At 39.0% G+C, this 22,305-nt stretch overlaps 3 protein-coding genes across 4 annotated transcripts; 2 read left to right on the top strand and 1 right to left on the bottom strand.

Moving 5' to 3' along the window:
* Positions 1-409: 409 nt before the first annotated feature.
* Positions 410-8,710, top strand: LOC140998360 (peroxisomal succinyl-coenzyme A thioesterase-like). 2 transcript variants are annotated; one of them, XM_073468625.1, is made up of 12 exons: positions 410-472; positions 2,198-2,325; positions 2,979-3,188; positions 3,845-3,944; positions 4,320-4,510; positions 5,161-5,336; positions 5,464-5,580; positions 6,223-6,308; positions 6,499-6,592; positions 6,690-6,770; positions 6,956-7,091; positions 7,217-8,710. In XM_073468625.1, exons 2-12 carry the CDS (start codon positions 2,217-2,219, stop codon positions 7,315-7,317), a joined length of 1,401 nt encoding a protein of 466 aa, XP_073324726.1. In that variant the 5' UTR covers positions 410-472; positions 2,198-2,216; the 3' UTR covers positions 7,318-8,710. The 2 variants fall into 2 exon arrangements, with proteins under 2 accessions (XP_073324726.1, XP_073324728.1); XM_073468627.1 differs by having other exon boundaries at positions 447-472; positions 2,203-2,325.
* Positions 8,711-8,801: 91 nt separating this feature from the next.
* On the bottom strand, positions 8,802-9,848 carry LOC140998361 (protein S100-B-like). Its single transcript, XM_073468628.1, has 2 exons — positions 9,689-9,848; positions 8,802-8,987 (listed from the first exon to the last, which is right to left on the bottom strand). The coding sequence occupies exons 1-2, from the start codon at positions 9,815-9,817 to the stop codon at positions 8,850-8,852; spliced, it is 267 nt and encodes an 88-aa protein (XP_073324729.1). The 5' UTR covers positions 9,818-9,848; the 3' UTR covers positions 8,802-8,849.
* A 2,850-nt stretch (positions 9,849-12,698) lies between these two features.
* Positions 12,699-19,601, top strand: inpp1 (inositol polyphosphate-1-phosphatase). The gene is made up of 6 exons (XM_073467794.1): positions 12,699-12,927; positions 13,588-13,793; positions 13,876-13,936; positions 15,185-15,385; positions 15,480-15,654; positions 17,278-19,601. The coding sequence occupies exons 2-6, from the start codon at positions 13,590-13,592 to the stop codon at positions 17,768-17,770; spliced, it is 1,134 nt and encodes a 377-aa protein (XP_073323895.1). The 5' UTR covers positions 12,699-12,927; positions 13,588-13,589; the 3' UTR covers positions 17,771-19,601.
* Positions 19,602-22,305: the final 2,704 nt, after the last annotated feature.

Raw genomic sequence — 22,305 nt, 5'->3', positions numbered from 1 at the left:
TTTCATGGTTAATAAATGGTTAATAAATGATGATTAAAAAAATAAAACATACCAAAAAAATGTAAAAAAATAAATAAATAAATAAAAAAAATTAATGATCTATCAATAAGCTCACAGGCCATGTCCATTAAAATGGAGAATGCATTTCTATGAAACCTAAGTTATCCTGATATTTTCCCATCTCGTTCCATAAAAAAAAGTATATGTCATTAAAAGAGTTGCATGCTGGGTAATTTGTAAAGCTGTTATGAAACAAAAGAGAGAAAATCGGTTTAATCAAAACTCTGGTTGATGATGAAAAACATTGTGGCCACAGTAAGTAAGATCAAGATCAACGTCATCCAGCGTAATGGCAGCGTAATGGCAGCGGTCCAGCCCGGTCAAGCCCTCCTCTTTTCACAGCTTCCTTGTTTTCTTCAAAGTTTCGCTTTTCAGATGGCCTTTTCTCTGACATCACGGTGGATTCTGAGTGGTAAGATAATTTGATTTAGTGCACAGTGAGGATTAAATCACAGATAACCTCCGTGACAGCCTTGTGCGAAAGCGTTTTTCTCTGTTTGAAAACAGAAAAACAGCGAGTCTGAAGATTTAAGATCCATGTTCGATATTATGATCGGAAAATAAAATACATATACATTCATCTCCACTGCAGATACGCATTGTAATACATGAAAAAAATCCATATATAAAACAATAATAAACTATTTCTATAGCCTAATGTGTTCGCAGAGAGTCCCAGTGGAGTTCTGCTCAGAATATTCTTGACTTTTAATACATAAAATGTAAAAACATTCTTATTTTGGAGAACATTAAAGGAAAAGATCAAATAAGTTGCAACACATTGAATATTAATTCGTATTATTTAACTCTCCTAAAAACTCTTAAGCTCCTTTTAGGAGTGATGCTGACTGGGATCAATTTGAAGTCACTTTATATTGTGGGGTGTTTAAAAAACAATATTAAAGGGAAAGTCACCACCACCATTTAGTAATAACCGTATTGTACATAGTTAATATCTTAATTCTTATCAAACATTTCTTGAAGAGGAGTGAAAATCTCAGAGAAATCCTGTTCACAGTGATCCTGTCTGTGCCCATGTAAGATATTATGTCATTTTTACTGTACAGTTCCTTAAAAATTTAAAGGGAAAGTCACCTCAAAGAACATAACGCATTGGTAATTTCCCCGTATTTAAACTGTCATAAATCTTGAAGAGATTTGCTGAGATATTCAGTGGGATCCTTTAAGAAAAATCCTGTCTATGATGTAAAATATGTGGTCAATTTACTGTACAGTTGTGTAAAAGACTAAAGGGGAAGTCATTCCAAAAATTCTAATGCATTGTAACACTCAATGTAACAATATTGTTACAATTTCCTGACATCCAAACTTCATCTTTTAGGTTCAGCGCCTGGTCATGCTCAGGATCATTCTGAACAAACCTCTGAATAAAATGTTAGATTTATTAAATCAAACAAAAAAAAACTGTTTTGATTTAATAAACACTCAATAAACAAGTCTGTAGCTTTAATTAAATGTTGAAATGACAATGAAATGGCAATAGAATAATGATATCATCATCATTGAGATTGGTTTCCCAAACACCTCACTTTCAATAAAAAGACAGTCTGGCAGTTCAGTCAGGCTGGCGGACCAGCACCATTTTTATCTGCTTTAACGTCTCCATTAAAGACTAAATGAATGAATAAAATGATGTTTTTTTTCCTGTGGTGTGGTGAAAACAACTTTGTCTTCGGGACAGCAATGCCAACAAAAATACGACTTGGAAATGCTTGAGAGGGGGAGTAGTCTGTCTATACTTGCAGTACACGCACTTCAAATACTTCTGAAGCATTTTCTCCTACTTTAGTGAGTGCAGGACTGAACTGTTTTAGGATATATTTAGTACATCATAACATACTGTAAGACTGGCTCAAACCTGCAGCCAAACTGGAAAAATCCACTTGTTTCAGGGCTTAATCAGTCATGAAGCAGCTTCTCACATCTGCTTTGTGTTGCCATACTTTGCTGAGGCGTTATTCAGGACAAAGGTCTAAGGTCGACAGGGGGCAGATCTTAGCCTGAGAAATTCCTGCAGCTGAGTGTGGAGCTCGCCCTCGGATCAGTTGTAAGGTTTAATATTTAACTCTGAATGGAAAGTGACACAAGTTTGATCTCTACTCATTCCTTTTCCTAGAGCAGACAGAAACACCACGATGGTCAGAGCACATTTGAGTGTGACAACAATACGGCAGCTCATAGAAATGAAGATGATCACATGCATCAGAGTACACAGGAACCTGGCATGTTTGCATCGTGCTGTGGGTAAGAATGTTTTTCATTCTTTCTTTGTGTTTTTCAAATGGGTTATTGTGTCTGAGCTTGTGTCTGAGTACAGCAGTCTGTGAATGATCTCCTGGACTTGCCTATGACTGTTTGGTTGATTCACCCCTGTGTAATAACAGCAACTGTAATTCTTTTTGTAAACTGCCACACTCACCAAGGAGGTTATGTTTTCTCCACCAAGTGTTTGTTAGTGAGACATCTGGAGAGTTTAATGGGAAGTCAGACCAGGGGCCGGAACAGATCATTAGTTTAAGTTGCTAAACCTGGGTCTTTTTAAAGGGAAAGTTGAACACATTTCAAGGTATAGCATTCCTAAACATACATACTATTCTCTCAACAACTTCTACACATACAGCACACGTGCCTACTCATTGTAGCATCGTTAGCTATTGATTTAAAGGGTAGTGATTTAATTCCTCCTTGTTGTCCACTTATCAAGTGTCCTTGAGATAGGCAATAAACTCCTGATAGGTGTGTACGTGGGGAAAGTGTTAAATGATTGAAGTCCCCATCACTTTAAACACTTTTAACTGTATACATGAATAAAATAAACTCATATGTAGGCAAGAGCAAACATTAGCAAAATATCTCCCACAAATGCTTCAAAGGTCTCAAGTATTTCTTTCTTTTAGGTGGAGTTCGGTGGAAGAGCAGCTTTAGACAAGCCCCCCTCCTGACTGCAGCTCCCGTTCGCGGCCTCATAGATGAACAGATCAGCATTAAAGGACGTTTCCTGCCGCCACACAGTCCCGTCACAGTTCGTGCACGGATGCAGAGTGAGGAGGGTGACCTGTGGGAGTCATTTGCACATTACAATACGAATGCAGATGGCACTGTCAACTGTGAGTTACACTGAGTTTTGTAGTACAGTATTTTCCCTGATGATGCAATTACCTCAGATTTAAAGGCTAAATATATGAGATTTTTAATGTACAGATATACTGTAGTGGAGTAATGGTGTCCTGAGCAGAGGATGAAGTCACACTACCTATATGTGTGTTGTAATCTGAGCTTGATAATTTTGTCGGCTGTCAAGTTAGTGCACGTTAGGAATTCTGGAGGAAGGTAGCTGATTATTGAGTCTCGTTCCCAGGTGGCCGGGTGTCCCAAGGCGTCAGTATTTGAAGACCTGGGAATGAGACTCAACAACAAACCATCATTCTCCAGAATCTCTTACTGCACATTTAATGTTTTGATTTTATACAGCTGCTGAAAGAAAACACAGGAGGAGGATTATAGACAAACAATGGTTCCAATAAATGTTGGAAATGTTGGCATGATTAATTGTATTTAATTACAGTTACCATTTTTGCTTTTATATTTTTAACTTTGCAGCTGCAGGTTTGTAGTGTAAAGTTGTATAAAAAAATAATAAGTCATGAGAGTTACAACATTTATTCTGTTTATTGTGGATGCAGCTTTAAAAAATCTGATTATTTCAACCATTTAGACTTTTATGCAGGCAGTTGCTAACCTCTCCTCTTTGTCCCCTCAACAGTGACCCGGGATCATTCAGTCGGGGGTTCATATTTGGGCTGTGAGCCAATGGGACTGTTCTGGGCACTGCAGCCAGCTCCTGGTGCAAGAGAAGGTTTAAGGCAGGTGATGAAAAGAAGCTCTCTGAGAGCTACAGAGAATATTGTTTTTGGCATCGAACCGAGCTGTCTGTTGTCTTATACACTTGTAGTGAAGATTGAAATCTCTAAATAAACTCTGTTACTGATGGAGCTTGCAGTTGTTCAAGCAGGAAACAGTGGTCATTTTAATAATCCAATAACATGCAACCACAGCCTAACTCAAAAACTTACTGACTGCTTCCTTCAAATCATAACCACTCGTTTTCACTTAAAATTGTCTTGTTTTAAGTCGTTGTCACACATTTTTTCCTGAGCACATCACTCAAAGTACCAGAGTAAATTGTTTGTCGTTGTCATTGCAATAAACGGTCACAACAAATGTCCTTTTCTTCACAGGCTGAGGAAAATGAACGTGGAGACGCCAATCGTTGTGCTCATGTCTTTACTGGAGGGCCACGTTTCCCCCAGTGAGGGACAGAGCACTGAGCTGGCTGTCGTAACTACAGAGCGCTGGTACATGGCACCAGGCGTGCAGAGAATAGAGATTCGGCAGAATGGAGTTGTGGGGACGTTGTTTTTACCGCCCGGTGAGCACAAGATTAGAAGCATTCACAAGTTTTAAGACATCTGAGCAGCATACACTTTGTTTAAAATAGCTTTTTGGAGGTTTTATTTGCTTTATGGCATTCTGTTTTAGTCTCTTTGTGTTTTTGTGTGTAGTTTTTATGACTTTTAGCTTGTTTTATTACCTCCACCAAGGAGGTAATGTCTTTCGCCAGTGTCCGTCTGTTGTGTTGGTTGGTTGGTTTGTAGGCAAGATTACACAAAAGCTACCAAACGGATTTCCACGAAACTTGGATAAAGGATGGGTCGCAACCCAGAATAGACCCTATCAGCTCTTGGTATGGAACCGGATAAAGGGACAGAAACAGGATTTCTTTTTCTCATTTTCTTTGAAATTGCAATATAGGGCATTTTTTTGACATTTTCATTTAGGTGGCTGTTTTCTGTGAGTGAGTACAATTTGATACCTATCCAAATAAAAACCCAAGCAGTTTAAAATATGTTTTATTTGACTGAATTAAAGGGGATTGTTTGACTTTGGCGGAGCTATGAGATTGCCATTCTAGGTAGCTTTGTGTTTTGTTCGCTGCTGTAAAGCACTTTGTAACTGTCTTATGTAAGGTGCTTTATAAATAAAGTTTATTCTCATTGTTATTATACTGATTTCCTGCAGGGCCAGGCCCATTTCCAGCCGTGTTGGACCTGTGGGGTATGGGTGGAGGACTGATAGAGTACCGCTCCGCCCTGTTTGCATCCAGAGGCTATGCTAGCCTCTCCCTTGCCTACATAGGGCACAAAGATTTGCCCGGTCCACAGAACAGCATGAATGTTGGTGATTCATACTTCAAGGTGAGAGATGAAGATGGCTGTGCTTTGTCCATTTCTTTCTGCATCACGTGCCCCATAAACAGAAGCTCATGTTTACCTTTATTATTTCGTCATTCACTCAAAATCCACAATTTGTTTGTTTGGACAGTCAGCATTCCAGCTACTTCAAGATCATCCTCAGGTCGATGGCAGCAGAATTGGAGTTATGGGTCTCTCCTTTGGAGTCTACCTGACTCTTCGAATTGCTACTAACCTTGGTGTCAAAGTATGTCTGTCTCTGTAATCCAATTATAAATACAGTTTGATCAATACATACAGCTCCTTGTATGTAAAACATCAGACCTGTTTCATAAGAATGAATAGGTACCTCATGTCAAGCAACAAAAAGTAGATAATTACTTTTATTGAAGGTATTAATGCAGGAATTATGGGTTGCTGTTAAACAAACCATTTATAAAGTTTCCCCCTCCTCCCCTGCTCAACTACACTGAGAGAGCGGTGGTGTTCGAGCAAATGAAGAGACGGAGCAGTGTTAGCGAGAACAAAGCAGTGAATCAGAGAAATAAAATGTTATTTTCTGATTCTTTTATATGTTTATGTTTTAAAGTACAAATAAACATACCCCCACATCTGCACAAGAGAGCAGCGTAACCTGTAACCTGGTCGCTATGCTACTACACACCACTGGCCAAAGGTTGACCCCGAGAAACACACTTGTAGCGGGTCCTCAGTGATGATTGAGAGGGATTATGTTTGTAATGTAATGTATTTGTTGTAACGTATGTGTCTATACATTACCTATTTATCTTTGTTTGTTTTAGAAATCCCTGCATATTTCCTTTAAGTCTGATTAGCTTGTAGGATGAAGTTCACATTAACTTTTGACAATTTATGTTCTCCTCTCCAGCCATCCTGTTTGATTTGTGTCAACGGCCCCATAGGAAGTACTTTAAAACTCATAGATTCAGAGGGCAGGAGCGGCAACTTTGAAAGGTAAATTAAAGACGCAACTTGTGGATATTATTGTTTTTAAGACATCACTGTTGAATTATTGCATGAATCCATCTGATCTAATCGGATCTAGTTACAGGTGTTATATAAAGGTCCAGTGTGTAGCTTTTGGTGGTTGTTTTAAAAAGATTTACGATTTGAAAATATATATCTCTGTTAACGTGTCTTTCAGTGAGCAGAAGTATTGGACGTTTGATGATCAGGGCTACGTCAGTTTCAAAGACGTCTCCTTGCCTGCTAACCTTCTCCCTGAGAGCATAGTGAAGGTGATCACAACACACAACACTCAAATCAATATGCAGATCAGTATTATGTATCAATGAGAGAAACTTCACTCCAGGATCACATCTTGTGTTTTTGCAGGTAGAGCGCCTCACCTGTCCTTTAATGTACATAGTAGGTGAAGATGACCTGAGTTCGTCAGCCATAGAGAACGCAAACCTGGTAGATTGTCTTATTTTCCTGTTTGTTTGTTTTTTCCAGTATTACAAATGATGTTTGATAAATAGTATAGAATAGTGTTTTCTTATGTGGTTTTTGTTGTGTGTCTCTTAAATGCTCTTGTATGCACTTTATTTTAGTTTATGGCTCACTGTGAAGTTATTGAGTGATGTTTTATTGGTCATCAGATCGAGGAGACCATGAGTGCTGCAGGTAAATCCCAGCTCTTCACCCGTTTGTCGTACCCCGGTGCTGGCCACCTGATTGAGCCGCCTTACACACCAAATGCAAGAATATCCCTGTGGAGCGTCAAACCAAAAAAGGGTGAGCCCCATCCCAGAGCTGCATTTAATCCTCTTTCAAGCTTGTGGTCATTACATTTTTCATTGCAATATTGAATATGTTCTACCATGAATAATAACTACTGCCCGTTTTTCTTTCTCCTGCAGTGATGACTCTGTGGGGAGGCCACACGGCACCTCACGCTGCTGCCCAGGAAGACTCCTGGAAGAAGATCCTGGATTTTATGGAGTGTAATCTGAGACGGTGAATCTGTGTCGAATTGAAATCTGGAGACAGAAAATACATAATCATAAATGAGACTGTGAAATGCTGCATTTATCTGAGAGAGTTTTACGTACAGAGAACTGAGGCAGAAAGAAAAATAAATGTCTTTTAGAGATGTAAAGGACCTCCTAGAGCTGGTGTGTTACAGACACTCTTAAAATCACACGTTCATATTTAGCAGGCTGCAGATTCTCCACAAGGGGGAGCTGTTTGTTCACTTAACCTGCCAACCAGCACCTGCAGTGGAGACAGAAAGTCATGTTAGCAGCCGTTGAGACCATACTTGCCAACCCTCACGATTTTCCTGGGAGACTCACATTTTTCTTTGCCCTCTACCGGTTTCCTTCCAAAGTACCAGTTCTCCTGTATTTCTCCTGATATATAACACATTCTCACATCTTTTACCCTTGTTGTTATCACAACCTCTTTTTGGCACTTTAGCGTGCAGTCCGCTGTGCTGTTGCGCCTCATCCCCCTTAATGAGTGAGAGATGGTCAGAGACATAGAGAAGACAGACAGCAGATGTCCTGGTTTGTACAGAAAGTTTTAAAGGAAAGGGGCATGCAATTTCCAGAATCTGGAGTGTTGATTTTTCTGCCAACTACTGGTGTTGGAACGATGTCAATCACCACCGAGAGGCTGACAAACATAAGGCAATGGCACGCACAGACTACATACATTTTTACTGCGAGATTCAAGTTTTCAACACATAACATTGTTATGACATAATGAGTTTTGTTTATAGTTAACACCTACATTACATCTCAAAAACTGTTATAGACCTGGGATTTGTATTCACGACAGTGGTGTTGCAACCAAATCACACAAAAAACAATATCTACATAATGTTGCTTTAACATAAAAATGCTGTTGCAGTGTACTTATTATTTGGATGGATTAAAGGGACACTATATAGTTTTTGAGAAGGAATTCAAATTCATAATTTTGATATTTAAAATGTTAATTAGGTAATAATACAAACTCAGAAAGATTCATTTTTTCCATAACTGAATAATCAAGCTGTTCTCAGAGGAAAATAAGGTCCCAGAACACTGTGTCATCCTTTAAGGTCAGTTTGTTTATTCAGGTTGTTTAGGCATAAAAAAAGAAAAAAAATCAGTCACTGAAGATCTTTCTGTTCTATAATTTCTTCCCCAAAATGACATAGTGCACCTTTAAGTGTAAAATAGGTTTTCTTAGGACACATTACAGACTGGAATTGATTCATAAATGCAGCCTGTAGATGGATGACACTGACAGAGTCCAGTTTCACTGTGTCCTTGTTGTAGTAAATGTATGTTTTTTTCATGTGTTTTCATACATTTTTATTTTATATACCAACAAATATTAAATAAAACAAGTAACAAAGATCAAAATTGGTCAAAACCTTCTCAGACACCTTGTTTATGTACACTAACCACTCTCACACGCTCTTAAAAAAATCACAAACACTCTGTTTGAGTGATAAGTAAGTTTTTAATGATTAATGTTTATACATGCTAACTAATCACTGTGTTATGGCACGAAGAGTTCTTCACACGCTGAGGTGACCATGGCGATGAGGGCGATGAACTCTTTGAAGTCAATCTCCAGGTCTCCGTTCTGGTCGAGGTCCGCAAAGAGCTCATCCAGAGTGTCGCTGTCTTGGATTTTCTGTGCAGCAGGAACAGGGAGAAAGAAAGAAAGAAAGAAAGAAAGAAAGAAAGAAAGAAAGAAAGAAAGAAAGAAAGAAAGACAGAAAGAAAGAAAGAAAGAAAGATAGATAGATAGATAGATAGATAGATAGATAGATAGATAGATAGATAGATAGATAGATAGATAGATAGATAGATAGATAGATAGATTTATACACAAAAATTATTTGTGTGTTTTGGAGTGAGCGTTGTAAAGTCTGATGGCACCAGGTAGGAATGATTTCCTATCTGGTGCATGAAGCTGAAACATTTGAAGGATATTATGGACAGTAAATTTAACCAAAAGTCTGTTGAAATGCTCGTGACACCATGAGGTCAAACAGCTTGTTACAAACAAAATTGTTGCCAAAAATTGTGCAAAACTTTCTGACAATCCGCCCGATAGTTGTCATGATACTTCAGTTTAGATTAACCGACTAATAAATGGACCCAACAACATCTACCAGTGTTTTTTATCAACATATTCAAGTATCTGATACACAATAATACACATCTTAACTGTGGCGTACTGTCGTCTCAAAGTACAAATGAAAATGACACATGCTTATTAACAGCCCATCATCTTTAAGTTGTTTAGGTAAGATTATAGGTAAAAGTAATCACAAGCATTACACATACCACATACATGCTGATATTTCCACATTTAGTTCCATGACTCACCTTTATGAATTGACTCATCTCATTGTTGATCAGCTCTTTAAGCTCTGCTTTCTTCAGCTTGCACTTGTGACCCGAGTATTTGTGGAAAACTCGGATAATCGTGACCATGCCGTTCTCTAGGTCCGACATATTGTTCTTCGAAGCCTGAAACAACCCAAACTCAAATCAATCCCACCTCACACTCATGTTTTTTCTGTATGTTTCTATACATTTAATACCTTGTAAAATGATCCATGCAGTTAACTTGTTATTATCATGTAGGAATAGATGTAAAATATATAAAAATAAACTGTTAACTACTCTCTCTTACCTTCATCTGAAGGAACACCTCTGTCTTGTAAGGATCCTGAATGCAACTGATGGCTTATTCAGCAGTGTTTACTGCCTCGCCCAGTTCACAGTAGACACTTAACTGTATTGATCAACCACATGGCAGCTACTCATCTGCCGTGCACCACGTAATGGTCGACTAATGGATATCCGTGGTCAGAGCCTTGACCAACAAACATTTGCTCTTAAAATGTGTCATTTCACTGGAATCGAGTTTCTCCATTTCTTCCAGCAGTCTGAACGTCTGTGAGAGCCTATATAAGTAACTAATGGGTGCTTTTTCCTGCCACTTGATGTCTGTCCACACCACTCCACACTGTGTGAATGGATTATTTGACTTGTGATTAGTTCAGATAATGTTTAGCACACTCAGTACTTCATACACAGTGAAAGAAAAATGCAAATGTCTACAGAATGCAGCGTATGTGAAGTTTGTGAATATGTAGAAAAGATTTGTAGGCTAGTTAGAAAAAAAATGTTCAGTAGTTATATCAACAGTAAGGTACACACAGACACTGAGAAAAAATAAGTGCTTTTATGAACATCGACTACAGATTCATAGCAAAAAAAACTGTGTTTAAAGGATAAGTTCACCCAAAAATGAAAATACAGTCATTATCTACTCACCCCCATGCCAATGAAAAGTCAGGTAAAGTTTCATAGTCAACCAAACATTTCTGGAGCTGCACACACACATACACACACACACACACACACACACACACACACACAGTGATGCAGCACTCTCCTAAACAACTGAAGTAGATGGGGACTTATTTTGAAATGTTAAAAAAACAACTAAAAAAAACCCCCAAAACATAAAATGGCTCCATACAGCTCATCAGATGTAATCAAAGTCTCCGGAAACCTCTAGATCCCAAGTTGATTTGAAAAGACATTACTTACACCATGTTTTTGAGCAAAAATCTTTACGGTAGCTGCTAAGCTTAAAGTGTTAGCATGCACCCTGCTGAAGTAGGTGCACGAGCTCGAGGTGCATGTGGAGCTTTGAGATACACATGCACAAATACATTTAATTTTTTGCCATTTCGCTGTAAAACTAAAAGAAAAATATTTGAACCCATACTGTACATAACAAGTGAATTGATGTTATTTAGGTTTTATGGAGAACATAATGTGCCTTAATAATATATTTCCTTTTTGAAGAGTTAAAATATTTATATATTTAGAAGACAAAAGTAAAACACATGGAGGTTACCAGTGAGCTCTGCAGAGAGGATGGGAGAGGAGACAGTGTTTCCCTTTCTTCTCTCTAATAATCTGTTGATAAGATTACTGGAACTCAATTGCTAAACATGGCAATATGGTTTGGCAATTTATGAAATGTGTTTCCTGGCAATAAGTCACCACCCTTCTGAACACTTTGGCCCTCTGATATTACACGAACAGTAACTTCTCACTGAGATGGAGGTTTATTTACCATTTCCAGATGTTATAAACTCACTGACAATGCTAATAAACTGATATTTTAACAAATTTTAAAACAAATTTGAGAGTTTTTTGCTGACTCTCTTTTGGACAATAAGCCTAGCTGTGGTATTACTTCTAAAATGGTTGCACTCAGCAAACCCCATGGTAAGCACGCAGACAAATGAAATGCTGTTATGGAATGATTGGTGGAAGTGCTTGGAAGGCTTTTGCACGCTCATCACGGTGTGAGCTACAGAGTCACCTTAAACTTGATAATTTGTGAAGTATGGACGATTATAAGAATAGGATTGAGGGCTATTTGACCACTGAATGTACATATCTTACTCAGTGGGGATTCTACATATATATATTATATATATATACTATAATAACAACAACCAAAAATGTTCAACATCTAAATCTTTTGTTATTCCTATGTTCACATTAGTAGAATTTCTGAAAATAAATAACAAATAAATCCACATTAAAAACTAAACGACTTCAATGTTGTCCCAGTGTTACTAACCCACATCATAAGCCCAGTGATCAACACATAAACCATTGATTTTGAGGTTGCAGCTATGCACATTATACTGCAAAATGTGCCAATATGAGAGGCCATCGAGGGCCCCTTTTCCCATATTTCAAAAAGTATCTGATATTAGATGTACTTAAGTATCAAAAGTTAAACTAAAAGTAAATCATACATTTATTTACATGTATGTACTGTTAACATCGGTCAATTGATTATCAGCCTGGGCTGATCAGATCAGATATTCATATTTTTTCTGATTATCTCAATCAATTCGGTGTGTTTTTTTAATCTGATTTCCAATAAAATAAAGCAATATAAAAATGTGCTTCTTTGGCTCTGATCCAGGAATTTGAAAAGTAACCAGTAGCTAAAGTTATCAAATAAACTGAGTAAAAGAGCTATATTTGCGTTCAAAATGTAGTGGAGTGGAAGTGTAAGTAGCAGAACACGGAAATACTAAAGTGAAGTACAAGTACCTCAAAATTGTAGAGAAGTACAAGTACCGAAGTACATGTACTTAGTTACTCTCCATCACTGACACTGTCCCACTTTACCTGAAATCACCCTACAATTCCCAGGGAAGCTTGAACGTCGCATGTGCAGTTGAACGCACCGCGGCTCCACATCCTGTTGTCCGCACCTTGTAGAATACGCTCACCGTGCTCTGTGCAGCGACGCGCCTGTCTGAACCTTGTGCTCGGCGGCCTAGATGTGAGGAGAGCGTCCGCCCTTCCTGCGAATCTGCGATAGGAAACTCACTGACGTAAAGAAACCAGAGCAGACGGAGCCCACTGTTAATTGCTTTAATCCCAGTGTTTTACTGAAATTCACCGTCCTTTTTGCACTAAAACATCCGCGTTTAGTGACTGTGAGGCGGACTGAAAAACACAGCAACCGAGAGCGACTGCCGGCTGGAAAATAAGCAGTGTGTGCATTGGTTTTGGTAAGGTTTCAGTCATTTCACACTGTTTTTCTGTCCTCTGACGTTTAAATTCCTTTGCTACAGTATCTCACCTCACGCATGCTAAGCTAAACGCTAGCAAACACGCTCATTGGGATGCTAGGCGCTTTGACGAGAACATAGTTAGTTTACAGGAGTAAAGTTGTGTGTAGTTACAAGTCAGAACAGCTACATTTATATTAGTTTTCATGTTTTTTTAATGCTCAGAGGAGATACAGGTACTGTTATTATCCTCTGACATTACTACCAGCCCTCAGCAGTGTGTAGGTGGATCTCAGTAGTCACTTTCTACAGACAATATTCTGCTTCTTGGTTTTTTTTCACACTAGAAATGCCTGTACAGTTCAGTTATAAAGTTTTGCATACTTTCTAATTAATTATCTAGAAGTGTAAACGTGTTTGTGGAGAGGACTGTGAGCTGCATATCTGTTCTCTCTCGCTTCATATGCAGAGACCAGAAGCCACATCCCTCCTTCACACACTTGTCTTTTTTCAGAAATGCCCTGTTTTCATTTGGAGGCTATAATTAGCTCAGTGTGTGAATGTGTGACCTGCCTCATCTCTTTTTTTCTCTCACTCTCTCACACATAGAGTTTCCATCTCTGTGTTGACTAAACCCTCACTTCTGTTACATCTGTTCAGGCATGGCTGACCTGCTGAGGCTGCTGCTCCGGGTGGCTGAGAAAGCGGCGAACGTGGCTCGGGTCTGCAGGCAGGAGGCTCCCCTCTTTCAGCTGCTCGTACAAGAGAAGACTGGAGACGACAAGAACAAGAAGTTCGTCCAGGACTTCAAGACACTCGCTGACGTGGTGATCCAGGAGATGATCCGGCATGATGTCGGTGTTCAGGTAGGAGAAGTCAAACCGTCTGAATAAGGTGGAGCTGGACTGTGTGTTGGATGGTAATCATGTCCTGTCTGTTTGTGTTCAGTTCCCTGAGATGGTCGGCTTCATTCATGGAGAGGAGTCCAATAAGTTTGAAAATGGGCTTGGTAATTATGACTTACTATTACACTAAACACACTATGTGTTCATCTGGTCCTCCTCTGGTTTTAGGTCTCTCTGGAGAACAACAGTCCAAAACACAAAGACTCTTCATTTACTATTATAAATGACAAAGAAAAGCAGCGAATCCTCACATTTAAGAAGCTGGAACCAGCTAATGTTGGCAGACCTGCTGACCTGTACGTATTTAGACATCAAAGTACACAAAAAGCTTGTGATGCCTTGTGAATTTGACCAATAGTGCTGCATTACTCAGGTCTAACAGGAAGAGGCAATTAGCTTGCAACCTGCAAAATAAATAATAATAATAAGAGTTTGATCAGTCATTTCACTTGCCTTAACCCACCTATAAAACAAATATTTGCAAGCAGTTATAACAGACAAAATGCGTAATGTCAATTCAAGAGACTTGAATCAACAAGGTGACAGCAACATTCTTGATTTTATAGCTCGCGTTCTCCTTCCTCACTACTGCTGGCTGTTTCCTCACATACAGACTGTACTTTGAACTCCTTTGCAAAGGTAAAGCGACTCGTTACTGCATGTCCGTCTTCTTTTTTTTTTTTGGTTTCGGTATTGTTTGAGGATTTACAGCATGAAAGTACTGAATCAACAAAGGCAGGTCCTGCTTTATTAGCTACTTCTGTGATGGGTCTTAACATGAAAAATGTTTGTTTTGTTCAACACAAGATATTCAGTCCAGGATCACATAAGACAAAGAAAAGCAACAATTTGTCGTATTTGAGAAGACTATACCAGAGATTGTTTGACCTTTTTGTGTAATAAATGACTTAAATGATTGAGCGATCATCAAATATGTGCAGATTAATTTTCTGTTGATAGGCTTTTTGTTTAAATCAGAGTAGTTCACTGAGAGCACTGATCTCTATTTCAAAAACGCCCTGTTCACACACTCACCTGCCCAGTATGACTTCATTCTTGCCACTGTGCTCCTCCACTGCTGCAGTTGTTGTTTACATGTTTGTATCTGGCAAAACAAATTCCTCTTATCTGAAAAGCTATTTGGCAGTAAACCTGTTTTTGATTCTTATTCTGGATTTATGATAACAATCACTCCACCTTTATATGACGATCTGCACTTGAACCTCACACTGACTGAATCATCTTTCATCCAAAATAATCAGCGCGTCACTGTCTAAATATTTAATAATGCTGCATATTGCCTGTGTCAATATTTAAAGACATTTGTTGCCTCATTGGCTCTGTGTCACCAGGAGAGAGTGTGACGGTCACAGTGTGCGGTACAGAGGTGGAGACCGCCGCTCTGCTGGCCTCAGTGCTGGATGGTGACCAAACGGCGGCATCTCTGCTGGCTCGAGCGATCCACCAAGACCCGGCGACCATCGACGCCAACACAGACGGTCTGACGGTGCCTCTCAGCCCCTCTGAGCTCGGCATCTGGATCGACCCCATAGGTGAAAGGCTGGATGTTGTCCTTTGATCCAGAAACTGATTCCTGCGGAGAGTAGAGCTTCAGTGAGAACTGTTTGTCCCTTGTTTTTCATTAAGATGCAACCAGCCAGTACATAGAGGGCCGAGAGGAGGTGCTGGAGGAGGGACACCTGTTTCCTTCAGGTCTTCACTGTGCTTTGGTCCTGATCGGGGTTTATCTCCGCAGCACAGGCGAACCGGTCATGGGCGTCATCAACCAGCCGTTCAACTACAAGGACCCAGCAGGTGGACGGTGAGTTAAGACAGAAAACACATTTCCTCTTCTACCCTTGAGCTTCTGACAGGTTCAAACATTCAAACAGCTCACATTGATTTATTTCACTGTGAAGAGACCTCCTTAATCATATGTAATAAACTATAAACAACAGATGTTTCATTCCTTAGCTACTGCCATCATCAACTCAGGAAAAAACAGTGTGTCTAACACAAAATGTTATTGAAGAAGACTTTTTAAAAACAAGTTTGAACGTCTTCTGGATGCAGTCTGATGAAGTATGTGATGCTGCTTTCTACTGTTGCCTGTTTTCCACCCCATTTGTCATTAAAAAAAACATGCGACACCAGGAAAAAAAAAAGCAGAAAGGAACTCGGCTACAGGCAATGGGAATGAAATCAATCGCCTATTTGAACAGGCTTAAGTTGAAAAGTTGAAAAAGTATGAAAATATTGAATTTCTGAGTTGTCTGTCCATTATTTTAAATGAGGACAGTTTCCCAGGGTATTTCTGAAAGTATGAATGAGAAAAGTAAGCTGCAAAAAAGTGACAGAAGGAATGATGTTAAAGAAGAACACGTGTTGTGAAAGTAACCTCAATAATTCAATGAACACCTCTTACAATTTCCAAAAAACATCATAGGCATCAGAGACTTTATAGCAATAGTTGTATAGTGTTCCTAATAAAGTGGCTACCTCTTACTGTGTCCTGTTTCAAAATGGAAATATTTGCGTCTTTCTACTGCTTGGACAGCCAAGTTTTATGCAAGGGCCATCTTTCCAGCGGTGAAATACTTTTTTAACCTAATAACAGATATTTTCAATACATTATTTTCTTTCTCTCGCAAATATATACTCAACAGATCCTAAAATTATATTCATGTTACACTCTTATGCGTATGTTACCTCTCATTTCAGACTTTCATACAGTCCAACCTAGATAGGTGACAGCTGTGACTTGCAGCTCGGGCACTTTATTCAGCCAAAAAGATTTTCATCTTATTTATATAAAGGAGCTGCATGTCTGAAAGGGCATTATATATATCAGTGTCTTTGTATATCTGTACTGTGTGTACTGTCCACTTTCTCTGCCTTTATCTCTGGATCTTTTTCTCTTCGCCTCACACGGCCAGAACTCACATTATGAGAGCGTTTTTTCCAGTTTGAGTCTGACCAGATTCTCCACGTGTCAGGTCAATCTCAAAACTGGGGGGAGTGTTCAGATGATGAGGTGACTTATTACCTGAACTTTGTGAGCAGCTGTGTAACCAAGATGTTCTAAAGTTGATGCATGGTCAGATTTTAAGCTTAAAGGACCAATAAAAGATAAAAAATTGAAAAACATGAATAAAGGTCCACACACTATCAAAATGAATAACGATGTTTATTCGTATCTGCTGGATGTGTAAATTATCAACTGTTCCCTAACAAGCTCATCCTAAAAAGTGATGATAACTTCACCCAGTAAACTGTTTTTGTCAATATTTGACAGACGTGTTTTTCAGTTGGTGGTGAAATGTTGGTTAATGTTGACGTTTGAGTGAAGAAATGAACTGTCAGTCATCTTTGGTATCATCTTGGGCTTTTTCTGTTCCCACAAGTAAAATATTCTCAACCCACCACTGATGACTTGCTTTCACAGCTGGAGGGGGAAGCATTTCTGGGGGGTGTCCTACGGCAGCGTCAACGCCTGCTCAGAGTCCCGGCCAAAAGACGGAACTGGGGGCGGGCTGTCTGTGGTGCTGAGCTCCAGTGAGAAGCAGGTGGTGAAGGAAGCCCTGACCTCGCTCTGCGGCCCTGACAAGCTGATGTATGCCTCTGGAGCCGGCTTCAAGATCCTGTGTGTCATTCAGGGCCTGGCTGATGTTTACGTCCTCTCAGAGGGAAGCACCTTTAAGTGGGACTCCTGCGCCCCTCACGTCCTGCTCCGAGCCCTCGGAGGGGGAGTGGTGGACCTGGCTAAGTGTCTACAGTCCAGCTCTGGAGAACCGGATCAGCAGACTGAACTGACCTACCACCAGCCTTACACCGAGTGTAAAGGAGCAGACCGCTGGGCTAACCAAGGTGGCCTGGTGGCTTATCGAGACTGTTCTCGGCTCCACAGTGTCATGGGAGCTCTGAAAGGCAAGCTGTAGTTGAAAAAGCAGTGAAAGTAATCAGCACGAGCTGAAGCACTTTTTGTTGCATATATATGATCATATTAATTTTTTCTATATCAGTAGAGAGAGGGACAGGGGTACAGGATGAAATATTTTAATTATAAATAATACTGACTTATTTTAAACCAGATATATTTGCAAATATATATTACAAGATGAACATCTGGTCTGGGACAAATAATATTTTCGAATACTGTCAGGTCTTCAGGTGTTCTGAAGGGCATAAGGGACGAGTGGGTGTATGAACAGGGGCAAAAAAACATGAAGTTTAACAAGATTAGGAACAAACAAGTGTCCCGTGATCCTCACACGACTGTAAAGATGCAGGTTAGAAAGATTTGTTCAGAAAGCAAAATGAGTACAACAGATCTCTTTTTGAAAGGGAAGAAAAGAAAAACAGCTCAAAGCTGCTACAAGCAACTTGTGTTTATTTCTTCAGAGCAGCTTCTTTCCTCGGGCTGTGAGACTCCTCAATTCATCCTCAGCTCTCAGCCACAACAAATCATTTTAATTTTATGACTTATCCAACCTGGAAAAGTCAGAATCTGTCCCGTAGAGTTTGAACAACTACACAAAAGTAGCCAATCTTTTCTCTGATGGTCTTGTTTGCTTATTTAGGTCATCAGTATTAAAGCTGCTGTAAGTGATAAACTGTATTTTTGTTATTTGAACAGTAATCACTGTTATAGAGTGTTTGGTCAGTAACCTGTGTCTCTCCTTGAGAAAATACATTATCTGGGATCCCTGCCCATTTTATCCAATCAGGACAGAGAACAGGATCCTCCTGTTTGCACAAAAAGGGACAGAAAGTTAGCCAAAACGAGGAAAACACTTAGAGCAGCTTGAAATTGAGACTTGTTCATAATCAGTTAACTCAAATAATCAAATCCAAAATAAAAAGAAAAATGTCTCACTCCCAAATTTATTGTTAATATACCAAGAGAGCCTTGTCTCTTTATGATTTTAAAAGCAAACCGGAAAAGAAACAGTAGATCTGTGTGACGGAGTGAGAGTGAAAGGGTTGATTAACAAAAATGAGTTTGGGAACCACTGATCTGCATCTTTCCAGATGAGGGACACTTGGGTCAATGCAGTAGAGGGTTTAGACAATCATAGGAAAGTTTTTCAGAGACAGTTTTACAAAACATTTTTATGAGTGAGAAGTTGATGTGGTGATCAAGTATGTTTGCTTCCTCGCAGCTTTATCAAACTAAGCATTATTTGTGAATTTGTTTACCTCAGACCTGATAATCATTTATTTAACATTGCTTAGCTTTTGATCAGTTTGTCTTCATGTTGCACTGAGGTGTAATGTTAGTTAGAAAGTAGAGTGCTCACTGCTGGACAGCTGAGGAACACATCACTGCCAGAGGAAAGGTAACATGGCACGATTTCTCTTGGGATTTAAATTGCAATTATGAAAAAGTGATATTACAAATTTGCAATCCTATCTAACCTGTAAAAGGCTTTGATAAGACAAGTGAGTGAATGAGACTCAAAAACAGTGTGCAGGAATCCGCACCTCTCTGAAACAACTCCTTTTAAGGAGCAGAGAGATACACGTGCTCTGCCCTCTTTCCACGGCTGTAGCAGCATTAGTTAAAAAGGTCAGAGAAAGGAGAAGCCATATGAGGGAAAGCAGTGACACAGAGGGCTCTTTTCAGTAAAAATGAAATATTACGCTAATTTTAAGGATGGGTCGTACGCAGGCTGACAAGCTCCTCTGAAGGACTGAAACACATTCTTATCAAGATGTTTGTAACCTTTCATTGTCACTGTATATGTTTAAACTGACGCTGTTAAGTAACTGATGAGTCATTTATGTGTGATGAGCATAAAACAGAACAACAATGTGCATATATGGAAATCATCTTTATTTTGAAAACCAGAGAAAGCGGGGGAAAGAAACCCAACAGTGATATTTTTAAAACTGTTTGCCAGCCAGGGAACTCGCATCATAATTCCCTACAAAAAACCCTGATGATTGTCAGATATTTTTTGCAATACTTCTGCATATTCTGTTTAAAAAATTGAAAAGAAACAAAAGAAATAATGTGTTGGCTCTTTCAATGATCTCTTCGAACTGCTACCTTTCACATACAGCACTGTACATTCTCAAGTCAAGGTGGACGTAGTGGGAAACAACTCACTCTGCTTAACATGGTGGTTACAGCGGTGGATCCAGTTTCCTGAACAGGGACTGAGTTAGATAATTGACATTGTATCATAACATGTGGACAGGAACTTAGATGGTCGAGGCCTAAACAAGGATGTAAGATGGAAAAAGAACAAAAGTGTTTTTGTTGATTTCTCTCGATCTCGTTCTGAATTCAAACCTGCCTGATTGGAAAAACAGAATAAGCTTAAATCTTATATTTAGAGTTGGTTTCATTTAAAAGGAAGGGCCTCTTTAGTTGGAAATAACTCGATCCATGTCTGGGAAACTTACAAGAGAAACTATTTGACACATGAAAAGAAACATGGCAAACTTAGTGTCCTAGTTCAATGAGCTCAAACAATAATTGCAACAAAGGTTCATCTTCTCAAGCTACCAGACAAACCCACATTAAGATGCCATAAAACAGTTCTGATCTGAGTTTTATGGCTGTGCGACTCAAATGTTTTTCCAAAAATGTGTCACTCATTTAACATTCTGATTCTACCAAAAAAAAATCTTAATTTGCAAATGAGCTGTTAGCATAGCGAGCTACACCTCCTACTCAGCTGCAGCTGGAGGAGTCTGGTTAGGCTAAATTACTGATGACTGTTGTGATGTTATTACCGGGGTGGGTGTGCAAATTAATACCAAAAAAAAAAAAAAGATTGGACATGGTACTTTTCATCATCAACTGTCAATATAAAAAAAATAGCCTTTATCAAATGCCTTATCACACAACCATTTCACTACACTCTCACAATCTTCACATATCAGGTGTAAACAATATCAGATCTGTTCTCTTAAATTAAACTATGTTGAAAATTAAATTGTTATTTTTATGCAATATCAAGAAACAAAACCCCAAAATACAGCTTATTTAGTCATTTTTTTCTGGAGGGTAATCAGTTTTGATTTAGATTTGTGTGACTTTGACATTTTGAAAGCTGAACCGCGTCCAGGAGGAAGAAAGCACGCGTTGATAGCACGACTGCAAAACTTGACGAGACAGATTTCATTTCTTAATTTAATTTCTTTAAGCTGTCAGGAGCCACCAAGATGTCACTGCAGACTAAAAACACAAATATGCAAAAACGAGGACGGCTAGAAACAAATCTCTGGCAGACTCTTTGCCGATTCGTCCTGAGCTGGGTGACGGTCGTGACAGATCACTGATGTAGACGCTTCACATGCTCTGAAACATAAAATGGCACTTAACAAGAAGAAGCAGGACCTTGGTGAAAATGCTCGACTAGAGCATTGTTTTCAAAAGCAGGCTGAACAATTGCACAAATTAACTATGAAATTAACATGTTGCAAATATAACATTTTTTAGAACTACAAGGCTCATTGTGAAGTCATCAATGTTCAAAAACAATGCTGATAGTAAACTAAACAGTGTTTTGAGTCAGCTGCAGGTCAGGCTTAGTTCAGTATTTGTAAGAAGGAATAATATCAAATTGCATCAATTTATGACTCAAATATGTGCTGTTGTATTACTAACTTTGTAGATAGGTTTATCTGTGAATCAGCAGGGGGCAGTGCAGATCAATTAGATGTGGTCTTTTAAATAGCAATGAATATTTTTTGAAGAAAAAGATCAACATTTCAAAATGTCAAGGTGTCACTTTTAAAGTTTTGAGGCCTTCTCAAAGCAGCTGGAGCTCAGAATGACAGGAACACCACTGAACTCAGTCCTGCTGTTAGATTTGAACCAGTGCTGCGATTATAACGCCAATCAGCAGCTGAAACAATAAACAGAACTCCGGCATTTTTGAATCTGAATAACTCAAAAGAAATAAAGGTTATTTTATCATTTTCACTCATTCAGGTCCAGATTTCACATCTTGACAACGCTGCAGGCTCACTGTCACAATACATTTTTCAGTGGGTGGTCTTATAATGCAGGGTGTGATTCTCTGGTAACTGCCACACAAATATCAGCATCCATTTTAGCCAAATCTTTAAATAGTTAGTTTACTTATTAGAGGTTCTGAAATATCTAACCGTTGAAAGTGAACTTCTAGAGAGAACAAATTTGTTATTTCAGAACTCAAGAGACATTCAGGTAATATTAAATTCTCCATCATGTCAGTTTAAGAGATAATTCAGATGTTTATAGTCATACAACAGTGGGGCCCTGATGCTCAACGAAAGAGGTATTTATATTGACATATTCTGTCGGCATGCTACCAGAGTTTCACACCAAACTGCTGGATTTTACCATAAAAGGACAGCTTCAAAAAATGTGGTCGCTGCATGTAAGTTTTAGAATTTTTTGCTGTTTTTGCACATTTGGTTCCGATGTGTTGGGTTTGGCAGTTTTTGATTCATTTTTGAAATATGGTGGGCGGAG

Source organism: Pagrus major, chromosome 6 (assembly GCF_040436345.1).
Source record: "Pagrus major chromosome 6, Pma_NU_1.0".
Lineage (NCBI taxonomy): Eukaryota > Metazoa > Chordata > Actinopteri > Spariformes > Sparidae > Pagrus > Pagrus major.
Note: the sequence above shows the minus strand (reverse complement) of the source record. Positions and strands in the feature narration are given on the sequence as shown.